Below are 15,688 nucleotides of genomic sequence, written 5' to 3' on the forward strand. Positions count from 1 at the left end.
GCCCCTCCCACACCCCACCAGCACCCGGCCGCAGCCTCCCCATCCTCCGGACTGTGGCCCACCCACACTCGTCCCACCCCCCAGATGCCACCTGCACCCCCTCGCCCAGGAAGGATAGGGACCTCTGGGGAGGTGGCAGAGAGCCGGGGGCTGCCTGGCGTGGAGCTGGCAGCAGGGAAAAGTGGGGACCCAAAACTCAACTGAGTCTTTGCATCGCCTGGGAGGGACTGATCATCCCCCCCTGCCCTCCCGCCCCTTCCTGGGGTGTTTTGGGGGTGGGGATGGGGGAGGGCAGGATTTCTTCTTCTTGGGGAGGGGTGGGAGGGTGGGATGGAGTGGGCCAGCATAGAGCAAGGGAACAAACTGCTCAGCAGAGACCTTGGGGTGGGGGGGTAACTGGGGACATCTCCCCCCCAGGAATCCTCTCATTAGAGGTGGCTGGGGACCCCCTGTGCTTTTCTGGGGGGTTGATTTCACTTTTTTTAGCACAAGTGTATCCTTGTGGGGGGCAGAGGGGAGGAGGGGCAGGAAGGGGCTTCTTCAGCACAGGCTTGGCTGGAGTGTGTGATGCCAGCCCCGGCTACCCCCTGCAGATGTGTCCCCAGGGTGTCCCCAGGGTGTCTCCAGGGGACAAGGGGCACCACGAACCGTTTTGGGCCTCCCCCAGATCCAACTAGGCGCTGAGCCACGGATGAACAAAATCAAGCAACACCGGGGTGGGGGTCACCTCAGCAGGTTTGATGCTGCTCGTCCTGGCTGTGGAGCCAGCCCTGGCACGCACTCATCCCACCCGATTGTGGTGGGGACCAAGCTGTCACCCCCAGGAAGAGAGAGTGCTGCGCTGAGGGGGTACGGTGGTGATTTTCCACCCCTGGGGCCACATCCAACCGACCTCCGGCTTCGGCACGTCCTACCCCACCCTGGGCGGCAGCCCCGGGCGCCTCCGGCCGGGGGCCAGCGGCAGCTCTTTAGTGGTCATTATGGAGCAGAGGCAGGGGGGGCTTGGCCTGTGCAAGACTCTGCTGATTCTCCAAAAAAGAAAGCCCCCCCCGGGCACCAAGGGCAATCCCGGGGGGCTTCATCCCCTCGGCTCCAGGTTTTCCAGGCGGCTGGAGCAGGACGCTGGGGCTGAGCCTGGCTGGGTGGGAGGGCAGCTGCTGGATTAACCTGTGGCCCCCGCATGAAAGGCTGGGCTTTGGCAGGCCTGCCTGGCACTGCCTGCCAGCCAGCTGGGGCTGGGGAGGGCATCCTTTGGGCTCCAGCTTGGCTGCCGATGTGAAGGTCTCCTTAGCCAGCAGCCTGATGAGCCAGAGGTGCTGGGAGGGCACAGATGTGAGCAGAGCAGCTCCAGGGTCATCTCCCAAACCCAACACCCAAACCTCAGCTGTGGGCTGAGGGTTCACCGGCCCTTGGAGAAACACCTCCAGGAACTGGGGCAGGCTGGCTGCCAGCCTCTGGGTGTCCCACCCAGCCCCTGCTCCGCTGGCAAAGCCACCACTCGCCCTCTGTGGTGCCCATTAGAAATGGGGTGAACAGGTAAGGAGGGGACATGCCAGTGGCTCTCTGCAACCCAGCTTGTCCCCATGTGCCAGCCCCAGGCAGGGTGGCAGCTCTGGTTGTGACCCTGACAGGAGGAGGAGGAGGAGGTGAAGGGTCCTGCTCCCCGCCCCCAAGCGTGGGGAGATGAAGGGCACCAATGCCCCCCCCCCAGCACCCCTACGAACCCCTGAGCTGTGCGCTCCCAAACCTAACCCCCCCCGCCCCGCCTCTGTCCTTTCCATCCCCCCCACGGGGAAGCTCCGACTGGCCAAGGGAGCCCCAAAACCCTGCTGGGAGAGGGGAGGGAGCCTTGCAAACATCCAACCCCAAGCCAGGGGCGGGAGGATCTTCTGCCAGCGGCCGCAGCCCTGCAGCAGCACCATCACCACTCCCCCTAACCCCCCGAAGAGCCGAGGCGGCGCCGGCGGGGCCCAGCCAGCACATCAGGGAAATTTTCCAGTCTTCCTCTTTTACAGCCTCTGGCTCCTGCCGCGGAGGGAGCAAACTGGAACAAATCCTCTGTAGGAATTCTTCAGTGTTTTCCTCTCGCGCGTGCGCTCTCTCCTCTCTGCGGGTCGTGAGTACAGCTGTAGATGCCGTGAGCTGGTTCGACTCTAATAAAACACTCCGTATCTATTGGAAAGGAACCTGCGGCCGCCCGGCCCTTCCTTCGCGGCTGGCTCAGCCCTGGCCAGCTCCCTGCGGAGCCATCCTCCTCTTCCTCCCCTCCCACCCCGGCGCCTGGATTGCTCTGTCCCGGTCCGTAGGGCTCTGGACCTGTGGTGTCCATCCCTGGCTCCATTTGGGCTCTGGGCACCAGTTCTGTGTCTGACTCCCCCAGAGTCCTGCTACGGGGTGGGAGGAACCGTCTGGGGAGGTTCCACTGCAGCCCTCATGGCTCCCTGCAGCCTTCCCTGTGTCCTTCCCATTGGCCTGGAGCTCTCCCATCCTATCTCTCCTGCATCCCTCCTAACATCTCTCCCAGCATCCATTACATCCATCCTGCACCTATCTCATTCATCCCTGCATCCTCCTATCCCTCCCTGCATCCCTGTCTGCATCTCTCCCATCCCACCCTACATCCCTCCCACCGCGTCCTGAATCCCTCCCATCCTTCTCAGCATCCCCCAACTCCTCCTGGCATCCCTTCCCTCATGCCTGCCATCCCACCCCTACATTCCTGCCTGCAGCCCTGTGTCCTTTCCATCCCTCCTACATCCCTCCTTGCATCCCTCCCACCCCTTGCTGCTTCCCTCCCTTCAGGGATGCATCCTCCCTTTATCCCTTCATCCCTCCCTTTATCCCTTCATCCCTCCCTTTATTCCTTCATCCCTCCCCTCCCTCCCATTTTCCCACCTCCCTCCCCACCTCTTCACCTCCACAGTCACTGCAGCTTCTCGCCCCTCCCTGGCTCCCTCTGGCCTGTGCCAGCCCAGCAGGATGAAGCCCTGGGCATGGTGCTGGCACCCACTGCAGCCCCGGGTTGGGGGCCATCCCCAAATCCCTTGCTGTGCCCCCCTCCCCTCTCATATTGTGTCCCCATCTGTGCCCCACAAGAGGGCTGCCAGGGTCACACATTGCTGTGCTGGGCAGGTCTCAGACACTGCCCAGATACTGGGGCTGGGCACAGACAGAGCTCAGCCCAGGAGGAAGGAACTTCCTGCCCCCAACCAGGGGCTGCCAGGGTTGCTGGACCTCTAGAAGAGCCCTTCTGAGAGGGTCCTGCTTCATCCAGAACCCCCTAGACCTCCAAACCCCGCCAGTGGCCTGGCCCCACCAGCTCTATCACAAGGTCCCATCAGCCTCCATTGATGACACTGGGCCCCAACACATGCTGTAAACTCTCCTCAAGCCCTACTGGTCCACTGGCCTCCATCAGCTTCATCAGCCTCTACCAGTCTCCACCAACCCTCCCACTGTGCCCCAGTAAGATTCGTCAGCCCCCATCAAGCCCTACTGGTCCCATTGGTGTCTATCATCCCTGCAAGCCTCAGAGACCCCTGCCCAAGCCTTGGGTCCTGGAGTAGCTCACCCCAGCTTGCTGCTGGGGGTTCCCCACCACGACACCAAGCCCTGGGGCCCGGGAGGGTGCTGGGAGGGTGCCAGGAGGGTGCCGTGGGGCTGGGGGTGCCCAGAAGCTTCTGGCAGGTGGGTGACGCCATGGGCACGGGGCCGGGCACGGCTCTGCACTGAGTCATCCCCAGCCAGGTGCTGGCCCAGCCCCAGCCTGGGATGGTTCCGTGGGCCAGAAATGGCAGCGGGGGGTGGAGGGGGGAGTGGAACTGGGAGCAGCTCCAGGGCCCATCCATCACTCCCAACAGCGCAGACCGGGACCGGCTCCAGGGCGGCAGACACCTCCTTGGCGGGGGGGACCCTGGGGAGTGCCAGCCCCGTCCCAGCGCGGCTGCGTGCGGCCGGCCCACGGCCGGGGGAAGCTTCTGGTGCCTTGGGCAGGGCCCTGCCGCCACTTCCATTAATAGGCAGCTGAGCGCTCCGCTAAAAATAGTGCCGCGGCCGCCTCATAAGTGGCCCTCGGACACCCCCCCGGCAGCCCCGCGCACCATGGCCGAGCGCCGCGTCCCCTTCACCTTCCTGCGCAGCCCCAGCTGGGATCCCTTCCGCGACTGGTACCATGGCAGCCGCCTCTTCGACCAGTCCTTCGGCATGCCCCACATCCCCGAGGACTGGTACAAGTGGCCGAGCGGCAGCGCCTGGCCAGGCTATTTCCGCCTGCTGCCCCGCGACAGTGCCCTGATGCCCAGCCCGGGCTCGCCCTACGGCCCCCTGCTCAGCCGCCAGCTCAGCAGCGGCATCTCCGAGATCCGTCAGACCGCCGACAGCTGGAAGGTCACCTTGGATGTCAACCACTTTGCGCCCGAAGAGCTGGTGGTGAAGACCAAGGATAACATTGTGGAGATCACCGGTAAGGTGCTGGGGATGGGGGCTCGGTGGGGATGGGGGCTCGGGAAGTTGTTGTGGTGGAAAGGGTGGGGTAAGAGATGTGAAAGGATGAGAGGATGAGGAGGAGAATGGAGGAGAAGAGAGGAAGAGAGGAAAAGGGAGACGGAGAGGGAGAGGGAGAGGAGAGGAGAGGAGAGGAGAGGAGAGGAGAGGAGAGGAGAGGAGAGGAGAGGAGAGGAGAGGAGAGGAGAGGAGAGGAGAGGAGAGGAGAGGAGAGGAGAGGAGAGGAGAGGAGAGGAGAGGAGAGGAGAGGAGAGGAGAGGAGAGGAGAGGAGAGGAGAGGAGAAAGGAGGAAAGGAAAAAGGAGATGAAGGGGACAAGAAAGAAGAAAGGAGGAGCTGGAGGGGACAGCAAGAGGAAAAAGAGAAGGGACAAAGCAAGGCAAAGAGCAAGGTTCACTACTGCAAGCTCAGCCTTGGGGTGCTTTCATGCTGCATAGGGTGAAGAGACAGCCCCTGCCCCCCCAGCCCCATGTATCGACCCCTTGCTGCTGTTCCAGTCAGGATATGGGGAGAGATTCCCCAGCTGTGAGCTACAGAAGGCCCAGGGTGTGCCCGTGGGTCCCTAGCCCTGCAGTGCCCCTGGTTCTCCCCCACAGCTCCCTGGGCAGCTCAGCTCCAGACGTGGTGACAAAACCCAGACCCCATGGCCCGGGGCCAGCAGTGTGAGTCATGCCCAGCCAGGGGGCTCTGCGTGGGGCAGGGGCAGCTCCCCAGCCAGCAGGATTTGGGGAGCAGCCCCAGGGACAGGCCAGGCTCAACCTCCAGCCCCACCGAGCTGGGGAGGCAAAACAGGAGAGGGCAACAGCCCCTCGGCCACTGCTGGCTCCTGGCACCACGCTTCGTTCCCCTGGAGTTTGGGGGGATGCTCCCCAAGTGGCCCCACTGCTCCTGGTCCCCCACAGCTGCTCCGTGATGCCATTAAGGCAAAGACACCCAGGCCAGGCAGGACACGATGCCAGGACGTGGCAGGGTGGACTCTGGGCACAGAGACCTTCCCAGCCCACTGCCTGCCCTGCCAACGCCGCCGAGTCTTGGTTCCCTGCAGGCAAACACGAGGAGAAGCAGGACGAGCACGGCTTCATCTCCAGGTGCTTCACCAGGAAGTACACGTGAGTGCCAGCCGGGCACAGGGCAGCTCCACGCCCTGCCCCTGGGCACCTCTGCCCACCTGCCCAGCCAGCCCCTCCGACGGCTGCGCTGCAGATGCCATGCCCTGAACGGGGAGTGGCACTTGGGGGCTGAGAGTCTGCTGTGGTCACAGCATTGCACCTGCTGGGGGCGGGGTGGTGGGGGGTGGGTGTAGGGAGGGTGGTGGTGGGGGGTGGGTGGTGGGGTGGTGGGTGCGTGGGGGTGGGTGGATGTGGGGGGGCGTGGGGGGTGGTGGTGGGGGGGGTGGGTGGTGGGGGTGGTGGGGGGTGGGTGTGGGGGTGGGTGCGTGGGGGTGGGGGGGATGAGTGTTGGTGTGTGGGTGCATGGGGGTGGGTGCCTGGGTTTGAAGGGGGGTGGGTGCATGGGGGGTGGTGGCATGGGGAGTGGGTGTGTGTGAGGTGGAGTGGGGTGGTGGGTGCATGGGGGGAGGGTGCATAGGGGGTGGGAAGGGAGTGGGTGCATGTGGGGTGGATGTTGGTGTGTGGGGGGTGGGTGCATGGGGGGTGGATTCATGGGGAGTGGGGGCATAGGGGGTGCATGGGGGTGGGTGGGTGCATGAAGGGTGGGTGCGTGGGGGGTGGATGTGTGGAGGGTGGGTGCGTGGGGGGGTGGGGGTGTGAGGTGGTGATAGCTGCAGCCTTGTCCCCCTTCCTCCCCCTGCCCCCACCAGCCTGCCCCCCGGCGTGGAGGCCACGGCCGTGCGGTCGTCGCTGTCCCCCGACGGGATGCTGACGGTGGAGGCGCCGCTGCCCAAGCCTGCCCTGCAGTCTGCCGAGATCACCATCCCGGTCACCGTCGAGAGCCAAGCCAAGGAGCCCGCCAAGAAGTAGACGGTGGTGAGGAGGAGGAGGAGGAGGAGAAGCTTCTGCCCCACCGCATGAGGGCATCCTTACCCCCACCCCCCAGCTCACAGCCCCCTTTTTATCGCCTGTTTTGTACCGGCCCTGTCCCCAAATGCCTCCAGGAGATGTGGAGGAGCCCAGAGCTGGCAGGAATAAAAGAGCTGAAAAGAAACTTGTCCCTGTGCCCTCTCACAGTGCCCAGGGACCCCCGGGACACCAGGGCAGGACCACACTGTGGGCATCAGCTGGGCAGGACCAGGGCACTGGGATGGGGCTGCCTGAGGCCAGAGGGATGGATGCAGAGCTCAGCATCCTGGCCTCTGCGTGCCAGGGCTCCACAGCCTGGGGCTTGGGGGGCTCCACAGCCTGGAGTCTGGGGGCTCCACAGCCTGGGTCTTGGGGGGCTCCACAGCCTGGGGTTTGGGGGCTCCACAGCCTGGGGCTTGGGGGGCTCCACAGCCTGGAGTCTGGGGGCTCCACAGCCTGGGTCTTGGGGGCTCCACAGCCTGGGTCTTGGGAGGCTCCACAGCCTGGGACTTTGGGGGCTCCACAGCCTGGGGCTTGGGGGGCTCCACAGCCTGGGACTTTGGGGGCTCCAGAGCCTGGGGCTTGGGGGGCTCCAGAGCCTGGGGCTTGAGGGGCTCCACAACCTGGGGCTTGGGGGGCTCCAGAGCCTGGGGCTTGGGGGGCTCCACAGCCTGGGGCTTGGGGGTCTCTACAGCCTGGGACTTGTGGGGCTCCACAGCCTGGGGTTTGGGGGGCTCCACAGCCTGGGACTTGTGGGGCTACAGAGCCTGGGGCTTGGGGGGGCTCCACAGCCTGGGGCTTGGGGAGCTCCACAGCTTGGGGCTTGAGGGTCTCTACAACCTGTGGCTTGTGGGGCTCCACAGCCTGGGGCTTGGGGGTCTCTACAGCCTGGGACTTGTGGGGCTCCACAACCTGGGGTTTGGGGGGCTCCTCAGCCTGGGGCTTGGGGGGCTCCTCAGCCTGGGGCTTGTGGGGCTCCACAGCCTGGGGCTTGGGGGGCTCCACAGTCTGTGGCTTGGGGGGCTCCAGACCCTGTGGCTTGAAGGCTGCACAGCCTGGGGCTTGAGGGCTTCACAGCCTGGGGCTTGGGGAGCTCCACAGCCTGGGACTTTGGGGGCTCCACAGCCTGGGGCTTGGGGGTCTCTACAACCTGTGGCTTGGGGGGCACCACAGCCTGGGGTTTGGGGGCTCCACAGCCTGGGGCTTGGGGGCCTCCACAGCCTGGGGTTTGGGGGGCTCCACAGCCTGGGGCTTGTGGGGCTCCACAGCCTGGGGTTTGGGGGGCTCCACAGCCTGGGGTTTGGGGGGCTCCACAGCCTGGGGCTTGGGGGCCTCCACAGCCTGGGGCTTGTGGGGCTCCACAGCCTGGGGTTTGGGGGGCTCCACAGCCTGAGGTTTGGGGGGCTCCACAGCCTGGGATTTGGGGGGCTCCACAGCCTGGGGTTTGGGGGGCTCCACAGCCTGGGGTTTGGGGGGCTCCACAGCCTGGGGTTTGGGGGGCTCCACAGCCTGGGCTTTGTCATCCTGAGTTCTCCCACCCCGAGTCTCCCTATCTTGGCTGTCCCACGTGCCAGGTCTCCTGCATCTCAGCTCTCCCCAGCCCAGCCTTCAGCACCTCATGTTTCTACAGCCTGGGTCTCCACAGCCTCAGGTCCCCACACGTTGGGCTTCCACTTGCCAGGTCTCCACCGTTCCTGTCTCAGCAGCTCAGTTTTCCACACCCAGAGCTCCCAAACAGCCTTTCAACACCCCAGGTCCCCCACACCTCCTGCCTCAGCCCCCGCCCTGCTCTCCCTGCCTCTCACACCCTGCGACTCTGACATCCCAGGGCCCCAAAATTCTGCCTCTCCCCAGCCCCTACCCCAGCCTCCAAAATTCTGGGTCTCAGCACCCCAGACCTGAAGGTTTTGGTTCTCAGCACCCCAGACCTGAACCTTTTGGGTCTCAGCACCCCAGACCTGAACCTTTTGGGTCTCAGCACCCCAGACCTGAACAGTTTGGGTCTCAGCACCCCAGACATGAACCTTTTGGGTCTCAGCACCCCAGAACTGAACCTCTTGGGTCTCAACATCCCAGACCTGAATGTTTTGGGTCTCAGCACCCTGGCCTCACCCGTTTGGGTCTCTGTGTCCCTGCAGAACAAACACACCCTGCAGCAGCTGGCCCCGTGCCCCCCGTGCCCCCGTGCCCAGCCCTAGATGGCGGAGGCCGGGCCGGCAGCCGCTGCGTTCCTGCTGCTAATCCTCCTGAGTCATCCTGCAGGCAGGGCTGACCCGGGAGGAATCCTGCAGCTGCGGGGCCCCCTCGGAGCCTGGGGGGGCTGCTTGTGTCCCCCAGCCCCTGCTCCCCTCGCCCCAGCCCCTCGCCCTCAGCACCCCTGGGTGTGATGAGTCTGGCAGGGCTCAGGCATCGTGCCTGGGAGGGGGGGAGGTGCTGGGTGTCAGCTCCTGCTGCTGAGGGTCACTCGGGTGCTTGGGGGGGTCACTCGTGTCCTTTGGGGGGGTCACTCGTGTCTTTGGAGGGTCACTCGGGTGCTTGGAGGGTCACTCGTGTCCTTTGGGGGGGTCACTCGTGTCTTTGGAGGGTCACTCATGTGCTTGGGGGTCACTCGTGTCCTTTGGGGGGGTCACTCGTGTCTTTGGAGGGTCACTCGTGTGCTTGGGGGTCACTCGTGTCCTTTGCGGGGGTCACTCGTGTCTTTGGAGGGTCACTCATGTGCTTGGGGGGGTCACTCATGTCTTTAGGGGGGTCACTCGTGTATTTGGGGGGTCACTCGTGTGCTCGGGGGGGGTCACTCATGTCTTTGGGGGGGTCAGTCATGTGCTTGGGGGGATCACTCATGTCTTTGAGGGGTCACTGGTGTCTTTGGGGGGGTCACTCGTGCTTGGGGGGGGTCACACGTGTGTTTGGGGGGGGGGTCACTCGTGTTCTCTGGGGGGTCATTCATATCCTTTGGGGGGGTCACTCATGTTCTCTGGGGATCACTGGTGTGTTTGGGGGGGTCACACGTGTGTTTGGGGGGGGTCACTCGTTCTCTGGGGGTCACTGGTGTGTTTGGGGGGGGCCACTCGTGTCCTTTGGGGGGGTAACTCATGTTCTTGGGGGGGTCACTGGTGTGTTTGGGGGGGGCCACTCGTGTCCTTTGGGGGGGTAACTCATGTTCTTGGGGGGTCACTCGTGTCTTTGGGGGGTCGCTCATGTTCTTGGAGGGGTCACTCGTGTGTTTGTGCCCCCTCCCCGTGTGTCACGTGGGGGCTGTGTGCTCACAGCAACCAGAGCCATGCAGGTGGTTGCCATAGCAAGCAGCAGCTGCTGGCAGCCTGGTCCTGGCAGGGTGCTGAGCGCCACCCTCGCCCTGCCCAGCCCCACAGCTCTTGGCTGGGGTCGGTGCCATGAGCTTGGCACTCCTGGGTTGTGCCAGGCAGGGGCTGTGCCCACTCCCCAGCCCCTCTGTCAGCCCTGGGCACATGGAACATCTCAGGTCAGGGCTAAATCCTGCCCGGTGAGTGGTGCCCACTGGCTCAAACCCTTTCTGGTGGATTTCTGGGGGGCACACACTACCACACCCCCCCCCCCCCCCTTCCCCAGTTCCATCCACACCCCTCCAGACAGGCACTGCCATGCCCAGGGCACCTGGGGGGTGAGGGGGGGGTGTCTGTGTCCCTCTCCAGATGGGGACAGTGTGGGGAGGGGGAGAGCAGTGTGGGGAGGGGGAGAGCAGTGTGGGGCTGACCCTGTGCTGTGCCAGGCACAGCTGGGCAGGGGCAGCTTCCATGACACCCCTGGGGAGCCCAGGGGCCATCAGCCACCTTTGTGTCCCCAAGAGAAGCAGCTCCCCAAGGCACAGCCCCATGCCCTCTGCTGTGCCCATGCCGGTGGGTGCCATGTGGGGCACAGCCCACGGGGGCTCTTTGCCTCCCAAAACACCACCCTGGGTGGCGGGCTAGAGGTCTGCCAGCATGTGTGGGTGCTGGGAAGGGCTGTGGGGTGTCCCTCCCTGCGTGTGAGGGGTGCTGGGGCAGCCCCCAGCCCCTCTGTGCCAGCCGGCAGGGGTCAGTGCCAGCCCCTCTGGCAGGGCTGTCCTTGCTGTGCCCCCCCTGCCCGGGTGGCTCACAGGAGCATGAGTCAGGGCCCAGTTTCGGTTCCTGGTTTCCAAGTGAGGGGAATATTTTTACAGCGTGAGTCACCGCGGCTCCCAGCGGCAATCCAGCCAGGAGGGCAGGGAAGGAGGGCAGGGAAGGAGGGCAGGAGGCACCAACACCCCCCCCACGCCCTCCTCACACCCTGCCCAGACCTGCAGCCCTGCCCAGCCCCGCAGAGTGCCCTCCTCTGGGAACCATCAGTCCCTGAGGAACAATCAACCCTTGGTGACAATCAACCCCTGGGGAATAATCAACCCCTGGTGACAACCAACCCCTGGGGAACCATCAGCCCTAGGGGAACAATCAAGTCCTGGTGACAATCAACCCTGGGGAACCATCAGCCCCCAGGGAACAAGCAACCCTGGGGAACAGTCCACCCCTGGGGAATCATCAACCCCTGGGGAACCATCAACCCCTGGGGAACCATCAGCCCCCAGAGAACAAGCAGCCCCTGGGGAACAATCCACCCCTGGGGAATCATCAACCCCTGGGGAATCATCAACCCCCGGGGAATCATCAGCCCCTGGGGAACCATCAGCCCCCAGGGAACAATCCACCCCTGGGGAACCATCAACCCCTGGGGAATCATCAGCCCCTGGGGAACCATCAGCCCCTGGTGGACAATCAACCCCTGGGGAACCATCAACCCCTGGTGGACAATCAAGCCCTGGGGAGCCATCAGGCCCTGGTGGACAATCAGCTCCTGGGGAACCATAAACCCCTGGTGGACAATCAAGCCCTGGGGAGCCATCAACCACTGGGATGCGGCCCCAGGATGCTGGGAGGAGGCTGTTTGCCATTAGAGCTCCACAGGGCAGCCCAGGAGTGAGAGACCCCAGCCCAGCAGTGAGGATTTGTGCTCAGTTTGGGGCCACTCACTCCAAGAAGGACATTGAGGGCTGGAGCAGGTCCAGAGAAGAGCAACAGAGCTGGGGAAGGGTCTGGAGAAGAGGGCTGGTGAGGAGCAGCTGAGGGAGCTGGAGGTGTGCAGCCTGGAGAAGAGGAGGCTGAGAGGAGACCTCATTGCTCTCTGCAGCTCCCTGAGAGGAGGCTGGAGCCAGGTGGGGGTTGGGCTCTTGTCACATGAAGTAGCAGGACAAGGTGAAATGACCTCAAGTTGTGCAAGGGGAGGTTCAGGTTGGAGATCAGGAACAATTTCTTCCCAGAAAGGGTTCTCAGGCACTGGCCCAGGCTGCCCAGGGAGGTGGTGGAGTCCCCATCCCTGGAGGGGTTTAAAATGCAGATGGCTGTGGTGCTGAGGGCTGTGGTGCAGTGGCTTAGCAGCAGTGGTGTGGCTGTGAGCTCTGGGAGAGTGTCTGGTCAGGATGAGCTCAGAGGTCTCTGCCAAACTCACCAGCTCTGATCCGGTGACTCTGTCACCCAAGCCCAGGTGTGAAGGACCCAAAGCCAGCAGTAAGGGATCCAAACCCAGGAGTGAGGAACCTGAGCTCGTTAATGAGGGATCCAAAGCCAGGAATGAGGGATCCAAACCCAGAGATGACCCAAGACTGAGGGATCCAAGCCTAGGATTGAGGACCCTGAGCTCATGAATGAGGGCTCCAAACCCAGAAATGAGAGATCCAAACCCAGAAGTGAGGGACCCAAGCTTAGGGTTGAGGACCCAGAGGTCATGAATGAGAGATCCAAATCCAGAAATGAGGGATCCAAACCCAGGAGTGAAGGTTCCAAACCCAGAACTGGGGGATCCGAGCTCAGGATTGAGGACTCTGAGCTCATGAATGAGAGATCCAACCCCAGGTATGAGGGCTCCAAACTCAGGAGTGAAGGCTCCAATCCCAGAGATGAGGGATCCAATCCCAGGAGTGAGGGATCCAAACCCAGGAGTGAGGGATCCAATCCCAGCAGTGAGGGATCCAATCCCAGCAGTGAGGGATCCAAACCCAGGAGTGAGGTCTCCAAATCTAGGACTGGGGGATCCAAGCTTAGGAATGAGGACCCTGAGCTCATGAATGAGAGATCCAAACCCAGAGATGAGAGATCCAAACCCAGAGATGAGGGATCCAAACCCAGAGATGAGAGATCCAAACCCAGAGATGAGAGATCCAAACCCAGAGATGAGGGATTGAAGTTTAGGATTGAGGACCCTGAGCTCATGAACGAGAGATCCAAACCCAGAGATGAGGGCTCCAAACCCAGAGATGAGAGATCCAAACCCAGAGATGAGAAATCCAAACCCAGAGATGAGGGATCCAAACCCAGAGATGAGAAATCCAAACCCAGAGATGAGGGATCCAAACCCAGAGATGAGAAATCCAAACCCAGAGATGAGAGATCCAAACCCAGAGATGAGGGATCCAAACCCAGAGATGAGAGATCCAAACCCAGAGATGAGGGATTGAAGTTTAGGATTGAGGACCCTGAGCTCATGAACGAGAGATCCAAACCCGGAGATGAGGGCTCCAAACCCAAGACTGAGGGCTCCAAACCCAGGAGTGAGGGCTCCAAACCCAAGACTGAGGGATCCAAACCCAGGAGTGAGGGATCCAAAGCCAGGACTGAGGGATTGAAGCTTAGGATTGAGGACCCTGAGCTCATGAACGAGAGATCCAAACCCGGAGATGAGGGCTCCAAACCCAAGACTGAGGGCTCCAAACCCAGGAGTGAGGGCTCCAAACCCAAGACTGAGGGATCCAAACCCAGGAGTGAGGGATCCAAACCCAAGACTGAGGGCTCCAAACCCAAGACTGAGGGCTCCAAACCCAGGAGTGAGGGCTCCAAACCCAAGACTGAGGGATCCAAACCCAGGAGTGAGGGCTCCAAACCCAAGACTGAGGGATCCAAACCCAGGAGGGCTCCAAACCCAAGACTGAGGGCTCCAAACCCAGGAGTGAGGGCTCCAAACCCAAGACTGAGGGCTCCAAACCCAGGAGTGAGGGCTCCAAACCCAAGACTGAGGGATCCAAACCCAGGAGTGAGGGATCCAAACCCAAGACTGAGGGCTCCAAACCCAAGACTGAGGGCTCCAAACCCAGGAGTGAGGGCTCCAAACCCAAGACTGAGGGATCCAAACCCAGGAGTGAGGGCTCCAAACCCAAGACTGAGGGATCCAAACCCAGGAGGGCTCCAAACCCAAGACTGAGGGATCCAAACCCAGGAGGGCTCCAAACCCAAGACTGAGGGATCCAAGCTCCCTCAGCCCCTCCCCCTTGCCCTGGGCACCCTCCCCCGGAGGCGGTGAGGCCGCAGCAGCTCCGCCATCGGATCTGGTAAGTTTTATTTTGCTCAATGTACGACGGCTACATAATGACTCACATCCATGATTATTCCATCACTGAGGAAAACAAAACAAAAAACAAACCCAAAACAAACCCCCCCCCAACCAACCAACCACCACCAACAAAAAAAAAAACACCCACCCCCCCCAAAAAAGAAAAAAGAACTAAAACCCCACAACCAAACTGTTAAGGATGGTCCGTGTGTGTGTGTGTGTGTGTGTGTGTGTGTGAAAGAATTCCTTAGGGAAACACGGAGCTGGAGGGTAGGGGGAGAGGGGGGAAAAGAAAAAAAAGAAAGGAAAACCAAACAAAAAGCAAAAATAGGACCTTAAAAAGAGTTTTTCACTGCGTAACATGACGAGAAGCACAAACAAAGGCTCATTCAAAGAACACAGTCATTGTTCTCCTACACTGTAATAGTTATAATTTCACCATGACGAACACCAGACATTAAGGTTAAGCTACCACTGGTGTTTTCTTGTAATTTTTTTTTTTGGTCTTTTTCTCTTTTTTTTAAATTTTTTTTCCTTTTTTTGAATTTTTTTAAATTTTTTTGTAATGATTTACTTCTTGTCTCGGAAAAAAAAAAAAAAAAAGAAAACTAAAATTCGATCTAGAATTGCAAAAGTCACTACTACAGCAACACCCAGAACAGATCAGTTTTGTGGTACAATCACTAGAAGTTGGTAAAAAAGAGGAGGGGGAGGGAAAAAGGGGGAAGAGGGGAAAAAAAAAAATAAATGGAGACCTCCCTCCCCGGCCTGGGGGGGAAGGAAAAAATCAAAAGAAACCCAAAGACAAACCAAATAAATGAATAAACCCCAAAACAGTAACAGAAATCCAACCAAAAAGGAAAAAAAAAAAAACAAACCCAAACAACCCCCCCAAAAGCCAAATAAATTAAACAAATAAACAACCCAACAAGAAAATAACAAAAATCCCAACCCCCCCCAGAAAAACAAAGCCCAAAGAAAAAAAAAAACCAAAAAAGGAAAAAAAAAAACCCCATTCAAGGGAAAAAAAACAGCAAAAAAGCCAAATAAATTAAAATCCAACCAACCAACCCCCCCCAAAAATAAAAAAAAACCCCAAATAAATAATTTAAAAAAAAAAAAACTCCACAAAAAAGCCAATTAAACACTCCCCCACCCCAAAAAAACCAGGGGAAAAAAAAGTAAAATAAATTAGTAAAATACACCCCCTCAAAAAAGGCAAATAAATGTAAAAAAAAAACAACCCCCTCTCAAAAGCCAAATACATTTTAAAAGACCTCAATCCCCCCCAAGCCAAATAAATTCAAAAAACAGCCCCTTGAGCCACATAAATACAACAAAACCCCCAAAACCTGCACAAAAAACAAAATAATAAAGAAAAAACAACCCAAAACCTACCCAAAAAGCAAAAAAAAAAAAAAACAACCCTACCCAAAAAGTCAAATAAATTTAAAAAATACAAAACCTATCCAAAAAGCCAAAAAAAACCCCAAACAAACACCCAAAACCTCCTCAAAAAGCCAAATAAATAAAAACCTCAAAATCTACCCAAAAGGCCAAATAAATTAAAAAAAAACAACAAAAATTACCCAAAAGCCAATTAAAATAAAACCCAACCCAAAACCTACCCAAAAAGCCAAATAAATAAAACCCAAACAGCCCAAAACCTCCCCAAATGAAAAAAAACACCCTCAACCCAAAACCTACCCAAAAATCCAAATAAAAGATAAAACATCAAACCCAACCCCCCACCAAAGCCAATAAATAAAAACAAAACAAAAAATTAAAAAAAAAAAA

General features: G+C 59.7%; 1 protein-coding gene across 1 annotated transcript; it reads left to right on the forward strand.

Annotated features, from left to right (window-relative positions):
- The first annotated feature begins 4,101 nt into the window (after positions 1-4,101).
- HSPB1 (heat shock protein family B (small) member 1) lies at positions 4,102-6,659 on the forward strand. Its single transcript, XM_054394369.1, has 3 exons — positions 4,102-4,462; positions 5,548-5,611; positions 6,322-6,659. The coding sequence occupies exons 1-3, from the start codon at positions 4,102-4,104 to the stop codon at positions 6,479-6,481; spliced, it is 585 nt and encodes a 194-aa protein (XP_054250344.1). The 3' UTR covers positions 6,482-6,659.
- Positions 6,660-15,688: the final 9,029 nt, after the last annotated feature.

This window comes from Indicator indicator, chromosome 30 (assembly GCF_027791375.1).
Source record: "Indicator indicator isolate 239-I01 chromosome 30, UM_Iind_1.1, whole genome shotgun sequence".
NCBI classification, from domain to species: domain Eukaryota; kingdom Metazoa; phylum Chordata; class Aves; order Piciformes; family Indicatoridae; genus Indicator; species Indicator indicator.

Excerpts from the sequence above, each read along its gene's own strand:
- HSPB1 (XM_054394369.1), top strand. The coding sequence starts at position 4,102 with ATGGCCGAGCGCCGCGTCCCCTTCACCTTCCTGCGCAGCCCCAGCTGG. Across the intron at positions 4,463-5,547 it reads TAACATTGTGGAGATCACCG|GCAAACACGAGGAGAAGCAG; the intron begins GTAAGGTGCTGG and ends GGTTCCCTGCAG. Across the intron at positions 5,612-6,321 it reads TGCTTCACCAGGAAGTACAC|CCTGCCCCCCGGCGTGGAGG; the intron begins GTGAGTGCCAGC and ends TGCCCCCACCAG.